A 23,445-nucleotide genomic window follows, 5' to 3' on the forward strand; every position below is an offset into this window, starting at 1 on the left:
AGTATGGCGCCTTCGAATTGATACCTGGATGTGAAAATTACACACCTGGAACACTGAAATTTTAGTTAGAGCTTTTATATGAAATGAAGGCAGAAGGTTTATTGTGCAGTCATTGAAAAGGTCAGCTGGAAATTGTTTGTATTTGTCATTTTTAAAAGTTTGTGAATCATCTCATCTTTTTATATGAATAATTCCCTGTTATGAAAATGGTTTTATTTTAAATGGAGCATGAAGTATTTGAGATCTAGACTTGGTTAATACTTCCAGTTATAAGACACGGCCTGAGAAGTGGAACTAAAAATAGTTTAGCAATTGTTAAAGAAAAGCTAGAAATTCAATTCAAGGTCATCTTATTTGCACTTGTGAAGGCTACCACTTGAATACCAAACAGTTCTAAAATGAATAGGTTTTTCTTTGTCTTTATTTCTTTATGGTTTTGGTATGTCAAATAAAAACATTTAAAAAGTTTCATAAACTTAGGCTGAATAAGAGCACCTGAAATTTGATGGTCTGTCCTATTAAGTCTCCTGCTCACTGTACCATTACTCAGTCACTCTGGTTTTACCTTTGTTGTAATTGGAACATATTAGCTTAGAATCATAGTCTCAATTTTTAATAGAATTTTTTTTTTTTTTTTTCTTTAATCTGTCTGGCACATGACTGAGTAGAAGTTACTTTTTGGCAAGAACTCTGTGAATCACATGGCTCTGCTTCCAAATCAGTATCTAGGTCCTGTCACCTATGGTTTATCATGCTTCTGATTGATCCAATTGAAATGTAGCAAAAATTTATTATGGGTTCAGAAGTTTTCCAAGTTTACTGTCAGGCATTTTAGAGAAACCACTAGTGTTTGTCATGTACTTTGTGAACAGTACAGAATGTTTCTAGGTTTGAACTTTAGGATGTGTGCCAAAATATCTAAAAATAAAGAAATCCAGTAGGTTCTTGCACTGTCCTCTTCTCAAGTAAGGGAACTTTATTTCACTGTGGCATATATTTAATGGGACTGTGAAATGCCTAAAAGTTGTACCAAAACTTATTTTCTTTCCATTTAATCTTTCTTTCCGGTTCAGATGTGGTCCTTCCAGTCTAAACTATAAATTATGCGTAGAAAAAAAGCACTTTAGTTATGTATATTATGACTTTGATATTCCTAAATTGAACTAGAAAAAGGGTGGTCTAATTAGAGGTTGTAATACCATTCTGATCTAGTTGTTGAATAGGTGATGTAATTAGAACATGTGCATTTTTTAAACTGGGAACGTATTTTCTCATTTGATCATGAATCTCCCACGTGCATGAGACATGATCTCAGTATTCTGTCTTCTCCATGAGCCTTGAAAAGCATCCCAGTGTTGAGCACTTTTCTAATTGTTAGAATGCCATGGAAAGTGTGATAGAAATTGATTCTGTTTTCTCAAAAATGTCGGTATTGAAAGTTAACAAAACAGCTGGATGCACTTCAGAATTTTCTTGTATTGGGAGATGTGAATAAGATACTGGGAAATTTGGCATGGTCTTTGGGAAAAAACCCCAACAAACGCGCACACCCCTTCCCAAACCAACCAACCAATAAAAAACCACAAAAACCCCCAAGACAGATGGATGGAGGAGGCATGCTTTCCCCTGTTCATAAAATATGAAAAAATACCTTTACTTTCATATGAAGGATGCATGTCTCTTCAGCCTTCTCAGTTTTCCAAATGGCAGGCACATTCCTTGCAAGCCAGGCATCATGTGCTTTCTATAATGTTGCATGTGCTGGAGTGGTATGTTCAGAGAATCTGACTTACTGATAAGAAATCATTCCTTTCTATTTTTATTTCCTGTCTGCATCTTTCCCGCAAAGACAACCTGCATGGTATCACCCTTTCCTCTCCTAATAGTTGGTCTCTTTCTGGTATGGTCTGATTTCATGTGTTTCTTATAATGACATTCATGTTATTCTCCTTTTTAACTTCAGGCTGTAGCTCAGCTTCCAGATGACTGGCATAATCAGGATTAGCTACTGATAGCAATCTTCTGATGAATTTGCACTTTGGGTGATTAGTAGAACCTTTTCGAAGGGAGAAAATGCTACATCTGGGTGTCAACTGCTGTAAAATGTGTCAAAACCAAAATGTTTCATCTATGAGCTGGTGAAATTTTTGTGCTGGTCTTTATTCTGTGTGTTTGTTTTCTTCTCTACATGTTAAAAGGTGCAAGGGCCTTCCAGTTCTCATCTCTTCTAGAAGTCATTTCCACTGAGAAGTGTAGATTGTATGAAGCTAGTGCAACTCCAGATTCTTTGCTCTTTGGTCTTTGCAGAAGGCTTTGTACATGATTATGGCATTTAATTAAAGTTCATGGCTGGTGGTGAGGAAAAAGGAGGCGAAAAAAACCTGTTTAGGGGAAAAAGTGCAAAAAGAAGAAGTGAATACCTTCTTGATCTCTTTTATTAGTTGTTAGGCCTGTCTGTCTGGACCACAGGTTTTCAGAATGAACACACGTCAGCAAAACGTCAGAGTCCTGGTGGTTTTGTATTCAGAAAGGTGGAGGTTTCAGCAAGTTGCAAGGAGTATTGCTTTAACATTTTGAGTTTAAAAAAAAAAAAGAAGTTAACCAGAAAGATGATGCTTTGCCACAAGTAATTTTATTTTCTCCTCCACTTTGTATATTAACAGTGAACAGAGCATCTGCCAAGCACGAGCTGCTGTAATGGTCTACGATGATGCCAACAAGAAATGGGTACCAGCTGGTGGATCAACCGGATTCAGCAGAGTTCACATATATCATCACACAGGCAACAACACATTCAGAGTAGTGGGCAGGAAGATTCAGGATCATCAGGTGAGGAAACCTCTGAAAATTTACACTATTAAGTCTTCAGCAAACTTACGGGACCAATGAAAAATAAATCACATTTTTTCACTGAAGTAGCAGAACTTTTATTGCTTTTTCCCTATGAACTAAGCACTTTGCATACCCCCAAGGCAATAGTCCTTTTGCCATTCCTTCCTACAGATATCTGTTTATAAAGGCTAGTTGTGTACACGGAAGTCATCTGGTTCTTTTTAAGGCAAAGTGGCAACCTGAAAGCTTTTCTCCCCCCTCGGCGTTGTGAGCTGCAGCCTGTGTAGACACTGGCGCTTCTTTTAGCTCTTCCTATCTCATGAAAACTTGGATGCATGATGTCTCATTTCCCCAGATCATTTTGTTCAGAAAACCTTCTGATATTTGGTAATGCTGATTATCTGCCACTTTAAGAGACTGTGAGAAGGGAGTAACGGGGATTACATTTTAATTTCCTTGATGAAGTTACTGGATCATGATTAAATGGCAAATTAGCACTCTGTCTGTAAGTGTGCTCCGCCATATGATACTTGGGATGGGGTTAAAAAACTAATCTTTTATTTGAGGAAAGCTTCTTATATTTGTTTCCCTCCCTCCCAGCATTTCATAGAATTCTTTTGGTCTGTTTTTGGTCATTTACCACACACCTGAAGCCTAGACTGGTAATCTCCTGTGTGATTTGTCGTTAAACACTTACTCCAAGTAATAAACGGTCTCTGTGCATTCACCTGAGAGCAAACCCCCCTCTGAGAGGGTATTTTTTTCTCCCATTATTCAGCAGAAAAGGTGAGAGGATATAGTTATCCAAGTGCAATGAGATCCTCTTGGTGGATGGCTTGTAGTAAATGGTTGCCCTAATAGCTCGAATTTATCATCTTTTGTGTGAGCCATAACAATCTTGTAAAATGATATCCTGTGATCCATGGTGCAAATCCAGTGAACTGCTGCTGAAAGCCCTGCAAGGCAAGGGGTGCAGCAGCCACAGGGAGAAGGTGATAACTTGGTTAAAAAAGAAACCTAACAAATACCCAGTGAAATTCATGGGAAAATGAGTTTCGGAATTTCAGACGGGTGTTTCTGCTGCTGGAAGTCCGAGCTGTTGATGTTACTACATTGCTGTTAGGAAACATCGCTGCATCTTCTGAAGTGAGAACAGTTAAGCTACGAAAGTTGATAGAAAATATCTCATTAGTCCCCTTATCTGTTCTCATCACTGATTACAGACATCGTTGGAATTAAAATCAAAATGGTTTTGTGCTTTCAGCTTTGTGTTTCGCAGATTATGGGTCATGAATTAAACCATGTGGTGGAGGAATAAAATCTACACAAAGCTGAAGCTTCTGATGGAACAGCAGTTTTAAACATAAGTAATTTTTTTTTTTTTTCTTTTTAATGATTATAGGTGGTAATAAATTGTGCCATTCCAAAAGGGCTGAAGTACAATCAGGCTACACAGACCTTCCACCAGTGGCGTGACGCTAGGCAGGTTTATGGTCTGAATTTTGGCAGCAAAGAAGATGCCAATGTCTTCGCAAGTGCCATGATGCATGCCTTAGAAGTATTAAATTCCCAGGAAGCTGGTAAGAGTCTCTTCGCTATTTCTTCCCCCTAAGATTGCTCAAACACAGAAAAATTCAAATGTTTATGCGTAAAAGTCTATACATCTTGTTTCTAATCATGATAAAGCCTCTAGGTATTTTGATTATTAGAGTGTTTCGTCTGACTAATTACTGCTTCTTAACAGCGCTTCTCAACTCGACTGACATCCCTGTAATTGCAATTCCTAGCAAGTAAATCAATTTTCATGTTTCTCTATTAGAGACTGCTAGCTTTGCTTTTTTTTAAGGAAGCAAAACAAAAAGAGCTGCCCAAGGAGCATGTACCTTGTAACGAGGATACTTTCAGGATTTCTAGAGACATCCAGGTTCCTACTGTGTGTTGGTATTTTTGCTTCTCGCTGATTACTGGTTTATTGTAAAAATGTGAAGGTTTTTTTCCTTCAGCCTTGGGAATTCAGGTAATCTTTTCTGGCAGCTCTTACCATACAGAGTTTTCTAGCTCAGAGACCTTGAATCCAGGGTTAACATCCAGATGAGCACATAGGATTTAGACACCAGGTCTATAATTTCATTTGTTTGAAGACCAGGGTGACTTAGGCTTTAAAACAGTGGTGGAAAAAATTCCTGGCTTTCAGTCTTCTGCTGATGTCTGGAACATATTCTAGGTAGGCTCTACAGCAAATTGATCAGCATAACACTGTGACACACAGAGGGAGTTTCTTTTAAAGGACTAAGAGTCTTTTGTGTTCTTGTAACCAAATAGAATTCTTTTGTCCTCATTAAACTTTAAAGATTGCCCATGTAACAAGAGATAGTGCTTGTGTGCCAGTTTTCTTTCTCTTGTGTAGAAGAGCAGCTGTAGATAACTATACTAGGGCTGTCTCAAGTACAGCAAAAAAGGTGGATTTATCAAGTTGGGTTTTATTCTGGTGGTTGTTTCAAGACTTACCTTTTGAAACTAAGCTGTCTGGCCTGTGGATGATACATTCTGCAGTGCTTACATTATTAAACAACTTAGGAGGCCAAAATAGAAAAGGTAGCTAGAGTTAGGAGGTTTCTTTTTGCCTGCGAAAATAGCCCAGTTGTGATTCCCAGTCCCCTACCTCTCAGCTGGGTGTTTTCTCTTCTAAATTCCTCAGTTCCTTTTTCTCTAAGGGTTACTCAGTTGTAAACTTTTCATGCATTCTGTCTGTTCATCACCAATGTCTCCCAACCGACATTTGGGAACATGTGAATTGTTGGTTTGCACTCTTTTGAGGCCTGATTGATGGTAATTACCACGGGTTTGAGGGGTTTAAGTTCTTTCCCATTACCTGAACTTGAAGAATTTGTGTTTCAGTGTGTATATATGCATATATATACATCTCTTCATAATTCAATTTAACTCCTCCTAACACTAAACCTGAGTTGCTAGAGAGGCTGAAATGACATAGGCAGGCGTGGCATTGCTCATTTTTAGTTAGACAATGTGTCCTTTTTCATTTTCATCTACTGGCTTGTTCTCTTGCTGCTTTTTGCCATGTGTTTGTGGACTGCTGCATTATTATATTGTTCAGTAGTAGAAACTTTATTAAACAGAAATGCCACTTAAGTTTGCAAAGACTTGGGTAAAACTAAAATTTTATGGCTGTAAAATTTCATAACTGTGTATGACTTATCACGGCCTGGTTGATGACTACAGTGCTGTTGTCCTCTGCTTTGTTCTCAGCAATTTTGAGATGGCCAGAATTAAGCTTTGTAACTATGTTTGAAAGTGATTTGGTGTAACCTTTACGTTTTTCTGAATTACACAGTCACTTTGTTTTTCCTTCTTGTGAATTCGATTTGGTAGCAGCAGGCACAAGTCAAAATGCATTAATTAGGAGCATCACAAGCTAATGGTGAGCACAGGAGATAATTGTTCTTCCCCGGCTCCTGTCGGCCAAGGGCTGTGGTGGTTTAAGATCAGCTGTCACCTGTGTCACAGACAGGTGCTCTAGCTTACATCAGGATGAAATAAAGCTAAACCTTAACCTTATGAGCATTGTTTCAGCAGATGAGCAGTTTTGCACTGCTGCTTTTAAAATATTCCCAATAAGGCACACAGAATTGCACTCTCAGCCTCATCTCACTTCCAGACAATGCTTAAAGATAAATGTTCATAATGTTTCTGTGTTAGAGCACTGTCAACAAATGTTCCTAAGTTTTATCAGCTGGGAAGTTTGTCAGTGTATGACCTAGATATTACTTGATTTTTCTGTCCTGTATCAGTGTAAGAAGTAAAAACGATCAAGTATCTTTCTGAACATGCCGCTTCAATGATGGAAATATATTGATAAGTGACTTGCAGTTTAGAAACTAATTGTGCTCCTTGCTCAAAGTTCACTGAATTTTGTTTCTCTGTAGTTGGTATAATTTCCTAAAAGTGCAGCTAGAAATGAATCCTTGGTGTTAGGTTTTTTCCCCCTAGCATCTCTGAAGTAGGTGAATATTTACTTAGACAGGTCACTGGCTCTGAGGCTCTAATATTAGCTCTTTTAGGAAATGGATTGCAACTGCCTCCCTTTTATGAACAAATTACTCTTTCTGAAAAGGTGTTGGGAGGGTGTGTGTCATCAAATAAACTTCCACTGATATGTGATGATCAATACATTATGTATGGTTAGTTTTGTTTCTTTCAATGTGTCTGCTTGGCTTTTAAAAAATTCTAACACATGTGGTCCTTATTGGTGTTTTGATGATACTGCATCAAAAATCTCTACTTGAAGATGGTAACTTGTCTCTATTAGTTTAAATAAATTGCTGTGTTTCCTAGTGCATCCAAAATGGCACGTAGAACCTCCAATCAAATCAAATAAAGAAATCCTACATAGATAGCTTCCCTTTTATTCTAGAGTTACATCCAGTTAAAGTTAGATTCTTGCAGTATCCTGCCTTATTTTCTGCTGCACTTTCTCATTTTGGCAATTTCTTTTATTAGCTTGCTTATTTTATGTTGTATTTTATTCATAAAAGGAAAGCAGTTCTAATGTTAGCTGAGCATACTATTCAGAAATTCATAAAGCTGTAGATGAATTTTAAATTTTAAGCAAGGGTTCACAGAAATCTAAACGACTTCTGAGGGATATGAAAGATTAAGTTGTGTCCATCCTTTTGGTTTGCAAGCCAGCTGTTGGGTATGGCTCTCTCGCTCTTTTTAAAATAAAATTAAATCACGGTCTCCTTCTCTTGCATATATTTGAAAAATGTCATTGATCTTTTAGTTGGCATCCTCAGCTGTTCTGCTGGCAAAATTGGAAGTTGTTTAATTTAGGATCTCCCTCTAGTGGATCTGCAGGAGTCGAGGCGCCGCTGAGCTCACAGGGACTGGCTTTTTGTCCTTCTGATGAGTTCAGAATGCAGAGTGAAAATCTCTGAAGCTGAGAGTAAAGGCTTTACTGCAAGCGGCAGCTTTCTGCTAGCAAAACAGTGCAGGTTTGTCTCAAAGGACTTGAGAGCAATGGCTGCCTTATCAATGAAACTGCTGCAAATGCTCTGCAGATTTAGGATTTTATCCTCCCCCTGAGTTATGGGACTGATCAAATGAACGCCCTGACTTCTCAAATGGTTCAACTCTGTTCATTTAAATAAATGTCAGAGTGTTTTAGCTTCATTCTGGTTTGAATGATTGCATTACCCTATTTTCCTGCTGGCTAGTTGGGCAGATTGTAGGCAGCCTGCAAATCCAGAAGAGAAGGACAATACAGGACTGCCTTTTGTCCTGGAATTTTAAAGAATTAAATTCTGCAGACTCCTGCCCCACACTCTTTCAGAAATACATTAAAAGCGAGCCAAGGTTTTTTCCTGGCGTTCATTTGGGAAAATTTTGAAACGCTACTCGTTACATTAAATAACTTTGACGTGGTCAAAAGTGACACCTTCATCCAATGACAAGTGCGTGTCATCGAGTTTAGGAGGTCAAACGAAGAGGATTTCTGGCTCTAAGGCTGTGTGCAGTGTGTTCAGATATTCAGTAATTGCTCTTGTCTGGAGATGACGGCTCGCTGCAAAGGTTTTGCATTGCATTACAAAGAAAATTTTCCTATCTGCATTAAGTAGGACTCGTTGCAATCGAAGTGGCACTGGAATGAGAGAAAAGCTTCAGTGAAGGGAAATTAGACGGCTGAGAATTCCCTGATGTGCGAGACAATGGATTATTTCTTTGAAGGAAGAAGGTCACATAAGGGAAGCTTGTGTTGGGAGGAACAAAGGAGTATCATACTCAGTTTTGCTGCAAAAAGCACCTTCTAGTTCAGCTGGAATCGGTGGTGCTTTGTGTGGCATCTGTGTTCAGCCTCAGGAAAGCCTTGCTGGGAGAACAGGAAACTAAGAGTGAGCTTTATAGATGCGTAATTTGCGTCTGAGGTCCTCGGAGCTGTTTGTTGCGGAAGATGAAAGCGGCGAAAGAGCTGAAGGAAGGATGTCACAACAGTAAATAAGTCTATTTTAATTCTTTCTAATGGAATTACGAAGATGTAAACTTTGTGATGCTTCTTGTACTAATCTGTAGCAATTATGTATTGGTTCTTGAAAAGATTTTGGAAAGTTCTGGGTATAAAGGCAGGGTCAGGAGGGGCTTCAGTGAATCTCTTCTAGTATTTCCTTAGATCACAGTTTAATTCCTAGGACAATGGGGAGGAAGACGAAACAGAGGAGGGTTTTTTTGTTTCCAAGGTCTCATTATTTTGTTCATCTGACCACAGGAGGCAGGGAGAAGCACCTGTAGTTCAAGTTTTTTGAATTTCTCTTGAATTAGTAACTTGAAGCTAGGTTGTCCAGTTATTAAATAAACAAATCTTTATTCACAGCTGTATATTGATGTGCAGTCCTTTCTTTTCCAGCAGAGATAGGTAATTAAATCCTTGCTGATAGGGAAATGCACTCCAATCATGGATTGAATAATTTAATATCTTTGGGAAATGCAAACTGGAACAAAAATTGGAGTTGCCTAATTGGAATATATGGAGAGACTACGGAAGACTGAAATGAGAAAATTATACGTGGAGCATGTGGGGGGATCTCAAATGCTTTGCTTTGTACTGTTTTGGTTCATGTCATGCTCAAACTTGTTTTGAGACGAGAAAAATTCTACAGCAGTGAAGTAATTATGCTGTACCTGTACTCTTAGCAAGCGTTTGGAACATGCTGTCAGCACTCCCTGTCAGAACAGGAGTAACATGATGGTATTTTTATTACCTGTTTTGTCAAAAGTTGGATAATATCTCTGGTTTTGCTAGCAAGATTTTTCCTTTCCTTTTAAATGTGATATTGATTAAATAATTTTTTTTTTAGGTCGTTACTAGGTGTTTATAATAGTTAATACCGATAAGGTAATCCTGATTCAGGTGCCAAAATGTTGGCAGGAAGTTCTGTCTGTTTATTGGACAGAGTACTTGCTCTTTGTTGTAACTGCACCTGAGTTTATTGAAAGCATCGTCAGTGTTAGTTGTAGTGTTTGGAAGTGAAGGGAGGGTTGCTAAGTTTTCAGAGTTATACAAACTTTTAAGGGCTGCCCACATGGTGTTTCTAAGTGGGGTTTTTTTGGTTCTTCAGAATTAGGGGTGTATCATGTGAAAGCATTAGATTTTAGGTGAACCACCTAAAGAATTTAATTAAAATCTGATAGCTGGTCTAAACTGCATGGCAAATAGAGAGGTACATTAATTTATGGATAAAGTTTTGTTTAATAAACATAGAGGAGTGTCAGGATATTTTACTGTTGAGGGTTTATAGTGTTGTCTTTGAAAATATTATAAGTAGAAGCTGTAGATAGATTAAATCTGCCTTTTGGGAGCAGGGTGTTTTCATAAAAGTCATGAAGATAGTTGTGAAATAAACCTTGGTTAGGCTCATTTCTGTAGTATTATACGCCAGTAGTGACAGTCATCACCTCTAACATTGCTATTTAAACAAATTTTGACACAGCTGAGGGTGGAGGGGGAGCTATAAATATCCCACAGTAGATGGCATTGATGTATTTAACTCCAGTACTTGGAGTTTGTGATACTGTAGTCTCCTGAAGCAGCTGCCTGCTGGTGAAGCTCTGTGTCCCCGAGCATGAAAGGGTGGCAGCGGAACCTGGGAGCTGCTGAGCTCCCCCAGCACACTGGTGCTGAGCCAAGCCTGGCTGCCAGGTTCTCAGTGCCTGCTTTCCAGGGCACTGCCGGCACTGATAGGGGCTTCTGCTGGCACTGATAGCAGGCTTACCTCTGCTTAAATTCCTCTGTGTTTTAATGAAGAGTTCTGTTGTTCTTGCTGCCTCTTGTTACCTTGATCAAGTTAAAACAGCTTGTGGATTGAAGTGGAAAGCGTGAGCTTTCAGGTTTGGAGTGAGGAGTGAATTAACTCAGCTGAAGGTTGCTGTGAGAGGGGAAGTAGGTGTTTGGAGGGAAGGGAAGTCTTGGCTGGAAGATGATTCACCCAAACAGAAGTACTAGAGACAATTCTGTCACTATTAACTGTTGTGTAGCAGTTCATGCTCTCAATTTTGGCCATCATAGTCCTGCAGATAAACCCATAAGACATGTCCAGGGCTCGAGGAGTGATGTGGTTTTGGTTCTGCTGAAGGCTGGTTAGCAAATCAACCCAGACTGGGTTCTGCCATGGCCTCGAGCAAGACAGCCTCTGAATGGGAGAAGGAGCTGGAAACACATGAAAGAAGGATGCTTCACCATAGTTGTTGTTCTTACTGCTTCCTGCACAGGAAGCCTGCTTTCCATTCATTCAGAAAACCTTTAACCATTTAGTAAAACACTTTTTTTGGGGGTAAGTTCTTATATACCCTAACAAAAATACATCTTTATGGTTGTCGCTTTGAACTCTTGCCCAGGGTGTGGGCTTTGCTTAGTATGAGTATTCCAACTGTCCTTTAAGAAAATATTTTCTAAAGATTGTAAATAGTCAGCTCACTTATGTTTATATCATATAGATGTATAAATAAATTTGCTGTCCACTTTCAGTCTTTGAAAAGACTTCTAAAAGACAAGTCATACTTTGATTTGGGTATCAGACTGTATAATTGGAACACTGCTTAGTTTTGGCATTAACATACTGAGAAGTGAGAGACTGGAAATTCTTAGTTACTGAGTTGTTTATATAAACTGTTTCTCTGGGGAGAAAATGGAGATCTTCACCTCAAACTAAAATTCTTAATGTGTGATAGTTGACCAGCTTTACTAGATTTATTCAAAAATTAGGGCTTGTCTTTTACTGCTGTACTCTGAAATACAGTAATTGCAGGTTTTTCTGTGGTTTTGCCTTCTTGAATTAGGGCAGGTGGGGTTCTGAGGAAGGTTTCATGTGATCTGACTGCCACTGGTCCCCTGCAAACCCCATTTCTTCCATCCTTATGTTACCAGCTCCCAAACACACGCTGTAGCTCAGGGTATAACTTGCAGGACACGTGTTCTGCCAATCTTGGACAGCTGATGCTTGGGGGTTTTTAGGGCTATAGGAATGGGATATTTTCAATATCAGGCAGTGTCAACACTGATAACATACAATGCAGCTGGCATTAAAAGAAGTGGGGTAGGGTGTGGTGTGACACACCAAAACAGACGAGGTAACTGAAAGAGTGGAGCAGGGGGGAGCAAAAGGCATTGAGGGAGGACAGACCATGTGTTTTCTTCTCCAGCTTGCCGGTTAAGCTTTCAGAGGGTTGTGCAATTGAAATTAGCTGGGCTTTTGAATAGAGATACAAGGTAGCCAGTCAATTAGGGAAGAAAAATTTAGGAGTTTGATAAACTATAACTCTGGTTGTGGTTTAAAAGGGTGGTGTTGGGGATGCTTGATTTGGTTCAAGCAGTCCCCAGCAGTCTGATGTTGATGACACCACAATTGTGTGTGTGACTGCATGAAGAACCAGGTCTGGCTGTCATCTGGCTGGTGGAAATGCTTAATGGAGGCTTTTTTCCCTGGGATTTTTAATGCATTCAATTTCCAGTCCATCTCTCACCACGCAGTTGCCCGAACTGTCGTAGAGGAAGGGTGATGCAAAGGTGAGGATAAGCTAAAAAAACAAAAAGCACTGAAAATGGAATGGCTGCTGAACAAATTAGTATGAAATTATATCCTCTGTCTGTCAGAATGTGCTGCAGAGTGCACCATCTGTGCTTTTTTAGAAAAAGAGAGATGTTAGGTTTTCTTTAAAACTCAGAATGAATAGACCATTCAGCCCCATCTCTCATTTGGCTTATATTGGCTTCTGAAGATAAAGTGATCCTGTAGGAGGATCAGAGTTCTTTTCCAGGCAGTATCTGAGTATTTCTCATGGGGGTTGTCGTTTCTGAAGTATCTTGAGGTGTTCAAAAGCCTCTGAGAGAGGTTTTTATTAGCTAGTTCCTGTTTATTTATTTGTTGTCCTTCTACCCAGGCAGTTGTATTTCAGCAATGAAGTGATGGTCTTGGCTTGCTGTTATAAACCTTCTAGGATAAAACATACTTTTCCACCTGGCATGGATCTTTAACTTTCTAATCTTCCTTAGCAGGGTGGCTGCAGAGGGAAATTTCATGAGAAAACAGGATGGATGACTTGGGACCTGAACTTTCCTTACTTGAAAGCCTTTGGTATACTCTGGTTGCATTTCCTTGTGGCAAAAATGTCTAAGAAGTACTGGAACCACCAGGTTAATTGCCAGCAGGTGATTTGTTCTGTCTCCTGTGTGCATAGCTGTGAAAGAAGCCCATCACTGGAGTGGGATGGCCAAGTTAAAGCTGACTTGGCTTGCTCATGTTTGCCTTGAGCAGAGTTTGGATAACGTGGCTTTCTGAAGGACAGTGCTCTGGAAGAAAGTTTGAGGCTACAAGAAGAGGTTTTCTCATAGCTAGGCATGTTGGAACAGCCAGTGCAGGTGAAGCTTGGTGTTTGCTTTCTGGAGGTGTTAGCTAAAGAAGGACTAAGGTAGAAAGGTTGGAGAGCGGTGGTCTGCATCCAGCTGCTGCAGCAGAAAATCACTTTCTTCCAAAAGCCTGTTAAATACTCTTACAGATTAAATTGGTGGAAGCTTGAACTTTTCATTTCTATTGCATTTTCAGTAGAAAACAGTTCTGGTTGGTATATGGACGTATTGTGACCATTTCTTCTTATTTTTGTTCTTTATTTTTTGTTTCATTCTGAGGAACAGGACAGGAATTTCATCACGTATCTGCTTCTTACATTGCCACTTGCAGTTTGCAGCTCAAGGCACGAGCCTTGACTTACTCCAAGTGTTCTGTTGGCCATGGCAAGCAGCAGTGGTGGTGTTCACAGCACCTTTAACTGCTGCTGCACTCTGTCAGCTTGTGGAAGTCCATGAAAGGCTGCAGCCTGGTGCAGGCAGCAAAGAGCCCAGCTGCCTGGGAGCTGCAGTCATGGCTTAATGGGCATTGAAGCTTTCCACCTGTCACACAGGGGAGAGGAGAGGAGGATGTGTGTCTGACAGAAGTCTTAAAGCAGAGAAGTTTTCCAGATGTGCCACATGGCAGATGTTTCTACTTGGTGATAATTTAATTATTAATTCAGCATGGCGGTTAAATGTTTTGCATTTAAAATACTATAGGTTTTATACCTGTGGGTGTCTCTTGGTGATACTTGAAGCAAAAATAGTGCATCCCAAGCAGCATGAAGCCGTTAGGAATAAGGGCCTAATGCTTGCAGAAATAATAACTAAGGAAGACCCCAGCCCTGTAGTACACTGCCTGCTTTTATCCTCCACGATTCAGTCCCATTGCTTTTTGTAATTGTAGGGTACTTGGTTAGTGTACATTTCTATAATTTTCATGATTAAAGATCACAGTGGACACAATACTGTGACATTCTGAGGAAATGAACCTTTTTGTAGGGCTTTTAAACAAGGCACTTGTTTGTTGTGCCTCAAGCGAATCGCCTGTCCTTGATGTGTCAGTGTATCACACATGGTCTTTTTATGGGTTTGGGTGACTTTCACAAGTTCATATAGGAAAAAAATTTTCATTTTGATATTTGAAACGGGGAATATCTCATTAAAACTCCTTAACTCTAATGAGTTTGGTGGAATATCAGTGAGAAATTACTGCTTTTCTCTTGGATGTTGTCAAAACTTGACCTTTTAATTGATTTTAATTCTTGCTTCTTAAAATTCCATAATCTTGAGCATAGCTACAGTCTAAATAATTTCCTGGATTACTGCTTGACAGCAGCAATGCATTCATGGTCTCCTGTATTCCGTCCCACACTGCGTTGTTCTTCACTTCTTCTTACACAGTTTTGTGCTGTAAATGCATTTGTGATTAAAATGGTAAAGATTTTTTTGTTCCTAGAATACAGATCTTGTGTAGACAATTACTTGAAAGTCTTACGGTTCAGAATTTCCCATCAGTGAAGGCTGAAGATGGTTTTGCATGACCTTCCCTTTTGCATCTCTTGTGCTTAGCAGAACTCACAGTTTGCATATTTGTTATATGCCCCCATTCCTTTGGGCACAATTACCTGTGCAAAAAAGGCCTTGGATCCAAACTGATAACCTGAAATCTGAGTAAATTTTGGTGTGACCTATAGAAACATGCTTTATCTTCCTTCTCTCAATGTGCTGATACGGTTCTGATGGTTTTTCTCCTGTTCTTTTGTTTTTTTTTTTCTTTTTTCTGATTTCTCCCCCTTTTCCAGTGTTCTATTTAGGTGAGTGTTTTAATTTTTTGAGCCTTTCCTGCTCCTTCAAGAGTACTTGTTCTTTGTTTTAAGAAAAATTCAGATTTGGAGTGCTTTTCAAAGCTTTTGTCAAATTCCATCATATAGAAAATTTGTTTTGCATTTCTGTGGGACCTTTCCATCCATCTGAAATAAGTTCATTCTGCAGATGCGAGAGGTAACATTGTACATGCGTGAGGTTGCAGTTTTTATTTGCTGCATTATGTTGTCGAGCTTGTTTGGCTTGAAAAGCAGAAGCGGGCAGTTTTTAAAACGTTTTGTGATGGCTGGCCTTTTTTCTTGATTTTGTGCTTTTTTTTTTTTTTGCACAATAAAGATTCAAACCTTTAATTTGTGATCTGTCTTTGCTCTTAGGTCCTACATTGCCTCGACAGAATTCACAGCTTCCCTCTCAAGTACAAAATGGTCCATCACAAGAAGAAATGGAAATCCAGAGAAGGTACGGTATTTAAAGTGAACAGCTGTTCAGTTCAAGGAAGTGATCACTGCTAATGAGGAGAAAATTAATGTCAAGACTTTGAATTGCTCTCCTGCATGAGGGCAGCATTTGTACGTGCACAGCTTCCATTCATTCTGCTCTGTAAAAACTTTGGTGCTGGATCCCTTGTTCGTGCTCTCCATCCATTCAAACAATGCAGTTGGAATTGGCATGGCAGGAAAGAGTTGAAAATCAGAGGGGAAGCCTTGGGAGATTTCACTGGTGTCATTTTCAACCAGGCGAATTAATTTTCCAGTGACTGTTGTGTGTTCGGTTTTTGACGCTGAAAAAGGCAGCAAGCGAGGAAGGAAGTTTTAGAAGCAGAGAATTGAGTCATCACCAGTGACAGAGTTTTTGTCCTGAATATGGATGTGTTAGATCAGAACATTCTATTGGAAATCTTGTTTGCCTTTACACTGTAGTCTTTAGCAAAAAAACGTAATTTTCTGCTTTTAGTGTATAAATTGATGGAGCTTTTAGCAGTTTCATTTTCAGCTGGAGCAGTGCTGGTTTTATATCTGTGCTGCCCTCCAAGCTGTTCCATTCAATTTCCATCCCTGTGGGATATTTTTTTCAGACCTGCAGCATTTCTAACATACAGGGTTTTTTTTCCCCATTCCTTTTAATAATCATTATGTATTGATAGATTGAAGTGCCCAAATTTCTACAAACTCAGTGGTTGCCATGTTCCCACTCCTGTTGCACGGCAGTAAGGGGTGGTGCTGTAGGGTGAGTGTCTGGGTATGACAGGGCAACGTCTTGTAGGACAGTGCTGTCACACTGGGCTGAGTGAAAACAGTAAGACCTTGGGCTGTCCCAAGCACACTGCCTGTGGTGCAATCCTGGATTATTTTACCATCAAAATACTCCCGGGAGATTAGCTGTTCCCTTCCTGAAGGGATGCTGGGAACGATTTAGGTCACATGCAGGACAGATACAGGAGCAGGAGCCTTGAATAAATGGGAGGTGGTCCAGACTGATGGTGCAAATCCACCTAATAGCTTTTTGTGGTGACTGGAAGAATGCTTAAACATGTTGGGTCTAATTAGCACTCAAGTGTTTTCTATTTTGCTATTCAGCATTTAGTTTGTTTATGAAAAGTTGAGCAGAATCAGATTGCCAGTTTAGGAATAATTCATTTGATAGACAAGCTATATATGTTGAACAAAGGGTCGACATCAAAATTGGTCATACTTGTCTGTCTCTATTCTTCTGTGTGTTCTTAAATCTGAGCAGGAATCACTTTATCTGAAAGTTACCTTGTTTGAAAACAAATAGCAAGAAGCTCATTACAAATTTGTCTGATGTATTTATGTGCAAGTTTGCTGTCATGATAAAAGTCTTTTTTGTCACTTCTTTTGACAGACTTTTAAAAAGCCTTTTTTCTTTCGATATTTTCTTCTGTCCTGCATTAGTGGCTTTTAGTATTTTTATTTGCTGTCTGTTCCTTTAGAAGGCTGCATTATCTGAAATGTATAATGCTGAAATACTTTCGAGAGAAGCGTTGTAGATCGGCATCTCCTCAGAACAAAGTGCTGCCCTATATTAAGAGCTCTGAAAGTCTCTTGAAATTTTTGGTATGTGAAGGACATCCTATCAGATGGCATTCTTATGGCTTGGCTTTTTTGATCAGTATGCTCTACTTGTTTCCATTTAATGCAATGTCCTCTTTGAAGTCTGGTTCTGGATTTGTTTTTCCCTGAAACAAGGATGGAGCAGTGGAATGAGTGTCTCCTTGTGCTGCTAGGCAGATTGTCCAGGAAAAGACTACTGCTGTTGCGTCATCAAGCTTATGAAGAACACGTAATTTTGTTAAAACTTTTCACAAATGCTTCCTCAGTCTCACTACTCCTCTAACTCCGTGGTTATAATAAAGTTCAATTAACTCTAAGCTAGAACTTCTCTTCTGTAGTAACTGTCTTGCCGCTTTCAGACTGTGAGAACAAGAGTTACTACCATAATGTAGAGAGTAGTAAATAGTTGGAAGGAAAAGGTTGAAGTATACATTACTTTTAACATATCTGCAAGTGACATTTCCAATCTCAGTAAAGGGTAAAAGCAGTGTGGGCAGACATGAATCCTGAGGGGAGCAGTAAGGCTAGAGGGAATGCAAGAAATGGGAATAAATGTTATGCGTGGGAAGGAGCATGGGCTTTGTGATGGATCAGGAGAAAGGCTTTGCCAAGTCTGTGGCTTCTGGAATGTGTGTCTGTTGGGTGGTTTTTTTTTTTTAAATGTGGCTTGGTAATAGTCGTCTTTGAGTTCTGCTCTCACATCCCTCCTCTTAGGTGTACCTGGATTTAGTAGTGTGTAACTGACTCCCATGCTAAGTGCAGGAAAATGCTTTTTAAATTATTCTAAGCTGAAGGAAAATATCTGCTTGCATGAAAATTAAAGTTGAAAAAGGGACCCTGTGGAGGTCTAGTCCAACCCTCTGCTCACAGAAGGACTAATTTCAAAGTTAAATTATGTGGCTTGGAGCCTCAGGGTTTTCCTAGGCAGAAATAGAAACATTTCTTGGGAAATATTTTGCCAAAAGACTGACCAGTGAAGAGTGGCGTAATAAAGAGAGTTCTTCAACGGATCTGATGTTTTCCTTTGCTTTCATAACCAGTGTTCAGGAATCTTGGGAAAATTGGGAAGCCAAGAGTGAAATTAGTTCATTGCCAGCAGAGAAGTACATTATTTTGGTTCAGAGATTTTTCTCTATTTTAGAAAGGATTTAGATGCCCTTACATTTTGGGTAAAAGCACTACAGTACTAATACTGCTTTGTTTATTTTGCTGCAGAACTTCTCCCTTGAATATCTGCATTGCTTACTGTGCAGTGAGACAGTTTCTAAGGCTGCTAGGACCAGATGTGCCATCTGGAGCACTGAGGTTTTTATGAGGCCGAGATTACTCGTAAGGTGTAATGAAGTAATTTTTTTCTGGTGAATTGATAATTTTGTTACTGTCTTTTAAGAAACCTTAACACATGGCGGATGCTTTCCCTCTCAGGGAGTACTTGAAGCTGGCTGTAATTTTCCTTAATTTGCACTCACTCAAGTACAGTAATAGCAAGCTTTAAAACACTCCAGCTTCCATTTTTGATCCTCCAAACTGAAGGGATGTTTTGTTCTGGGGGTTGTTTTTCGTTTCGCCAGAACGGTGGCCAGGCAGCCTTTATAAATTCCACCGATTGATAATGAGCCAGCTTCAGCTGACATTCGTATTTGTTAATAACTTCAGACTTACCTAATGCTGAAGACCATTTTAAAATACAAGATTAGTTCATGGCGTGCCTGTGTGTGCTACTCGTGCATGTAAATTTACCTTCTCTCCCGGCCCTGGTAAATACGTTGTCAGGAATATGAGTCACTGAGTTGGTATCTAATATGACACTTGGGAATTTCATGAGTTAATGTTTATAAATAACTTCAACATGGCCACAGCTTCATAAATAAAGAGACCGGGAGCTCCAGGAGCAGAGGAACTGTACAGATAGTAAGGGATGATGAGGGTGTACAAGCCCCCAGCTGTCCTTCAGGGACGCCAGGGACCAAAACTTGACCGAATTCTTTCGTAAGTACTTGAAAACGTTGCAAGTTTGCAGAACACAACAGCAGAACGTTAGGGGAGATTGTAATTATTAAATACTTTATTTGCTTCTAGGTTTAGTTTGATTTGTGATGGTAGTGTTAAAGAAAGCGCAGGGTGTGCCTGTGCTAGAATTTAGTTATTGATGTGGTATGGTTTTCATGACAGGCTGTGGAAGGATTCTTAATTTTAGTGCAAGTTCAGAGACTGTCCAATGTAGCATTTTCTTATTTACTGAGAGACTCAAAGGCAAGATTTTTATTTTACAGATTAAAACCATTTTTTTCTGAATTTTGCTAATCTTATTTTTTTAACCACAGTAAAATATTTTTCCCCCTGTAAATTAGTAATTATTGCATACTCCTGAGTTGGTTTGAAAACATACGCAGAAATGCTAAGAGAAAAAGACTCGCATCCTGCAATTCAGTATCAATGTAGCAATTGTCATTTAAAGGAATGAAAGTTTGCCCGTGGCCATGTGTCCCTGGTAGCCTTGTTTCTACCGATTTCCCACAGCCTGTAACTTTTCCCTAGTTAGTGGCCAGATGTGCAGCTTCCAGTTTTCCTTTGCTTCTGAAATCGTGCCGTTTATCCAACAGCTTCTCTCAAGGAAGCAGGATTTCTTTAAAAGGCAAAAGGATATTGATGAGGTTGTAACTGAGCACACAGCTCTGATCTGATACACATGAATGTGACGGAGTTGTTGGCTTTTTGAGATGTCAGTAGAATCCACTCGTAGGATTGTATTGTTTGTAACTGTGCGTAGATATGGTTTAGATGGAATCAAAAGGGGCACTTTTTTCTTTTTTTCTTTTTTTCTTTTTTTTTTTTTTTTTTTTTGCTTGTCTCATTTTCTTTCCATTTGTAGTAAAGTTTTTCAGAGACTGAGCTGGCTTTATTGATAGGTGTAATGGGTGCTGTGTGGTTACAGCATGATTGTAGAAGCTGGTAACACTGATCTGTTCAGCAGACTGACTAGACCACTCTTCCCTTAAGCAGTATTCTCATGACATCAGTAGAATTGCTTTGAAATCTTTCAATCCTGTGGGGATTTTTTCTGTTTAATGCAGAAGATGAAATTGGAATTAGAAGCTGTTCTACATTTTTCCAGATTTTTGGTTATTGTGGTTCCCTTTTATGAAATTGTGTTCCAGTTGTACTCAGTGGAATACACTACTGATAGGGAGTCACCAATGAAAATAGGTTTTTCTGCTGCTGAGATTCTTCTTTTTTCTAAAATTCTGTGAGTACAGATGTCTTTCTGTGATCTAGCTTCTGCCAGGAGAGTTCATGTTCTGTTAGTTTGAGATAATATATTGATAAGATGGAGATGAGGAAAATTAGGCTTAATGAGGTTTGATGCAAGAGCATTAATAGATCCCTTAGTCTATTTGAATTCCTCTATCTAATACATTTCAGATTTCTATTTGTCTCTACATGTCTTTATCATGGTGGCTGGCTACTAATTTTTGCTTGACTGATAAAACCTAGTTCTTATTACTTCCAGCTAATGCATTTGTAGCTTATAACATAAAAACTTCTTCTTAAACCTTAAATTCCTTTTGATCAAGGAAACGAAAGCCTGTTAATTTGACTTTGGTAACAGATGAAACATAGAAGGCTAAACTGGACCCAGTATTTTCTTTGCAAAAGCAGAAAGGCTGCTCCTGGGCTTTGGTGAAGCATTTGACAGGTACGGAGAGGGAATTTCCTAGTTAGTGTGGAAGAGAGAGGAGGATTGCTGTGGAAGTGTGAGGAGCACAAGAACAGACATCAGTGCACCAGTGGGACCTGTAACAATCAAATTTGTTTTGGTCTTTTGCTGAACAAAGCAAGTCCTTGTTGCTGATGTGAGTTGAGATAGGTGAGAATGAAGGAGAACAGGAGGAGGAGTTGGATGATACTGCAGATTTTGATGATGAGAATAGAATGAGAGTTTATAGTTGGCATCCTGTTTTTAGAGGGGAAACCCACTAACCTGTAGACCACATTAGTGTACAGGGAAAATCAAATGGACATTGGAGGTGTTGCATGCAATGGTGACTGATCAAGAGAAAGCTGCCTGAACATTGGAAATAGCTGTAAGGACCTAGATTTGTGCAGCGTTTCAAAGTCATGATAGATGTAGTCAATAACATGCCTTTATCATTTGGCATTGTGTAAAGCGTTTGACACAAATTTAAAAAACACCCAAACCATCATTTGAAACAGTCTCACCTCTCACTTGCTGCTTGAAGAACCAAAGGTCTGCAGCACTGTTTGGAGTGGCAGGAATTGTCAGTTCCAGAGCGTGTGCATAAACTCACTTCACAAACCTCCAGCCTCCAACAGTCAGACCTGGCAGATCTTCTGAGTCCCTGGTGCTTGCTCATTGTACCAAGCTGACCAAGTCTTGTCTGGGTTTCTCTGACACCATGTGCAGTATGCTCAGGTAGAAGCTGTCCTGACTATCAAGCACTTGACATAAAATAGAGCTGACTTGGTAAGAGTTTTAGAGCAGGAGTTTAGTTTAGATAATGCGAAGTGAAGTTGATGCAGCTGAGATGGCTTAGGAAGATGCAAAAGAGGTTAAATATCGATCGCTTCTGCTGAGCTTAGGTTATTGGTGCATCCCTGTACTTTTTATTTATGAAGATTCTCAGTGTCTCTGGAGGCTGCCTGTGTTTGATGTCAATACAGGTTGCAAATTTCCAAGACGTGGATGTATTTTCTCTTTGTACATGAATTGTGAAATTTGGGGGGTGGTGTGCGTTCATTCCGTGGTACGTAACGTGTAGGCACTGAGATATGTATTCAGTAGGTTTGCGTGACCATTCAGGATAGTGAGCTCTGTGGTAAATGCTGAATTTTGGAGTGGTGAATAAATATTTAATAATATTAAAGGTGGAAGAGCAAGATTAGTGCTGGTGCTCCATTTTGATTACACAGATAAGTTCCTGCAAATTCGAAGGGCCGTAACAGACACACTTTCCTGAACTTGTGCAGAAGATGATCAGAGGATTAAGCTATTAAAAATCGAGCTAGCAGCTATGTTCAAAATAACACGTCAAAGCACTTTTTTCCCCTGTTAATAGTTTCAACAGGGATAACGTAGGTTGGCTGCATCCGTATCTCCTTCTGTTGATGTCCAGAGAGCTCGTGCAGTTCCTGGTGATCACAAGGTAACCGCTCCTTGTGTAGAGGACAGCGTGCTTCAGATGGAGCTGAGGTCAGCCTGCATCTGGTGCGGTGCCTGTGGCTCAGCCAGACATGGTGTAGCCTGTCTGCAGCAGCTGCTCTGTTTGCTGCAGTGACTCAGGGCTAGGAGGAGGAGAGCCATCATGTGAGATGTATTCTAGTAGCGACTGTTGCATTAGATAACGCTATCTGTGCCCACATGCTGGGGCTAACAGCCTTTGAGAATAAAACCCAAAACATTGCTCTCTTGTTTGCTGCTCCGCAGTTGCAGGCAGGGTGAGAGGAGCTCGGGGCAGCCCCGGGAGCCTGGGCAACACTGAGACTCCGGGTCAGACAACTCGGTTTGGATTGAGGAGCCCGGCTTTAATCGTAGCTGGTGGGATACATTTACTTTGAGAACTTTAGCATAGCAGAGTTATTCCTAGATTTCTCGTCTTTAAGCCTTAGAAAAACCCCTAGTGAAGCACAGAAAGATGCACACGCTGTTGAGTACTTTCTTAGGACCACATTTGGTTTCTTATACTGAACGTCTTAATGGTAGCTTTCAGAACAATAAGTGCAGAATATTACTGCAATATTTGAAGCCAGCAATAGTCGGGCAATATTCATGCTGCCTTCTGGGTGTCATGCTTGTCTCTCTTTTCTGCCACACTTTGTCGTTTTAGAAACAGTTTCTCGCTTGTGCCCTTATTGTTTTTTAAAAATAGCAAAAAAAGGCCATGTGGGAAACAGAAAATCTCCCCTCAATTGTATGTTTTTTAAGTCCACGTTGTTTTTTAATGACTCAAGTTATGGGTTTTGGTGTTTTCTTTCAATACACATCAGTGATATTTTTTTTTCCTTCCCCATTTGCCTTGTTTTTTGTACCTTTAAGCAGACAAAACAGGAATAGTATTCATATTGATCTTTCTGAGTGATTTGATGCCCTGCTTTGACACAGTTTTTCTGCCAGTAGAGAATGAAATATGAAATTGGTGTGTTCATAAATGACAACTAACAGCTGTCAAATATTATGTATTATCTGCCTGCAGCTGACCTCTTCATTCAACGCAGCAATTACTTCAGTCAGGTCTGTTCCTCACGATGCTTTGTTTTCTGCAGGCTTTGTCTTGGATCTTTGTTTTCTACAGTGAGTTTTAA

General features: G+C 39.6%; 1 protein-coding gene across 10 annotated transcripts in view; it reads left to right on the forward strand.

Moving 5' to 3' along the window:
* ENAH (ENAH actin regulator) overlaps window positions 1-23,445 on the forward strand; it is an 86,104-nt gene that overhangs the window by 40,741 nt on the left and 21,918 nt on the right. For 9 of the 10 annotated variants that reach the window (XM_040057923.2, XM_040057927.2, XM_040057931.2 and 6 more), the window contains 3 exons: window positions 2,664-2,829; window positions 4,235-4,412; window positions 15,427-15,511. In XM_040057923.2, the coding sequence (XP_039913857.1) occupies window positions 2,664-2,829; window positions 4,235-4,412; window positions 15,427-15,511 (429 nt within the window). Of the gene's footprint in view, window positions 1-2,663; window positions 2,830-4,234; window positions 4,413-15,426; window positions 15,512-19,015; window positions 19,114-23,445 lie in introns of those variants that run through there. The other variant, XM_040057928.2, reaches the window with a different exon arrangement.

Source organism: Hirundo rustica, chromosome 3 (assembly GCF_015227805.2).
Source record: "Hirundo rustica isolate bHirRus1 chromosome 3, bHirRus1.pri.v3, whole genome shotgun sequence".
Taxonomy (NCBI): Eukaryota; Metazoa; Chordata; class Aves; order Passeriformes; family Hirundinidae; genus Hirundo; species Hirundo rustica.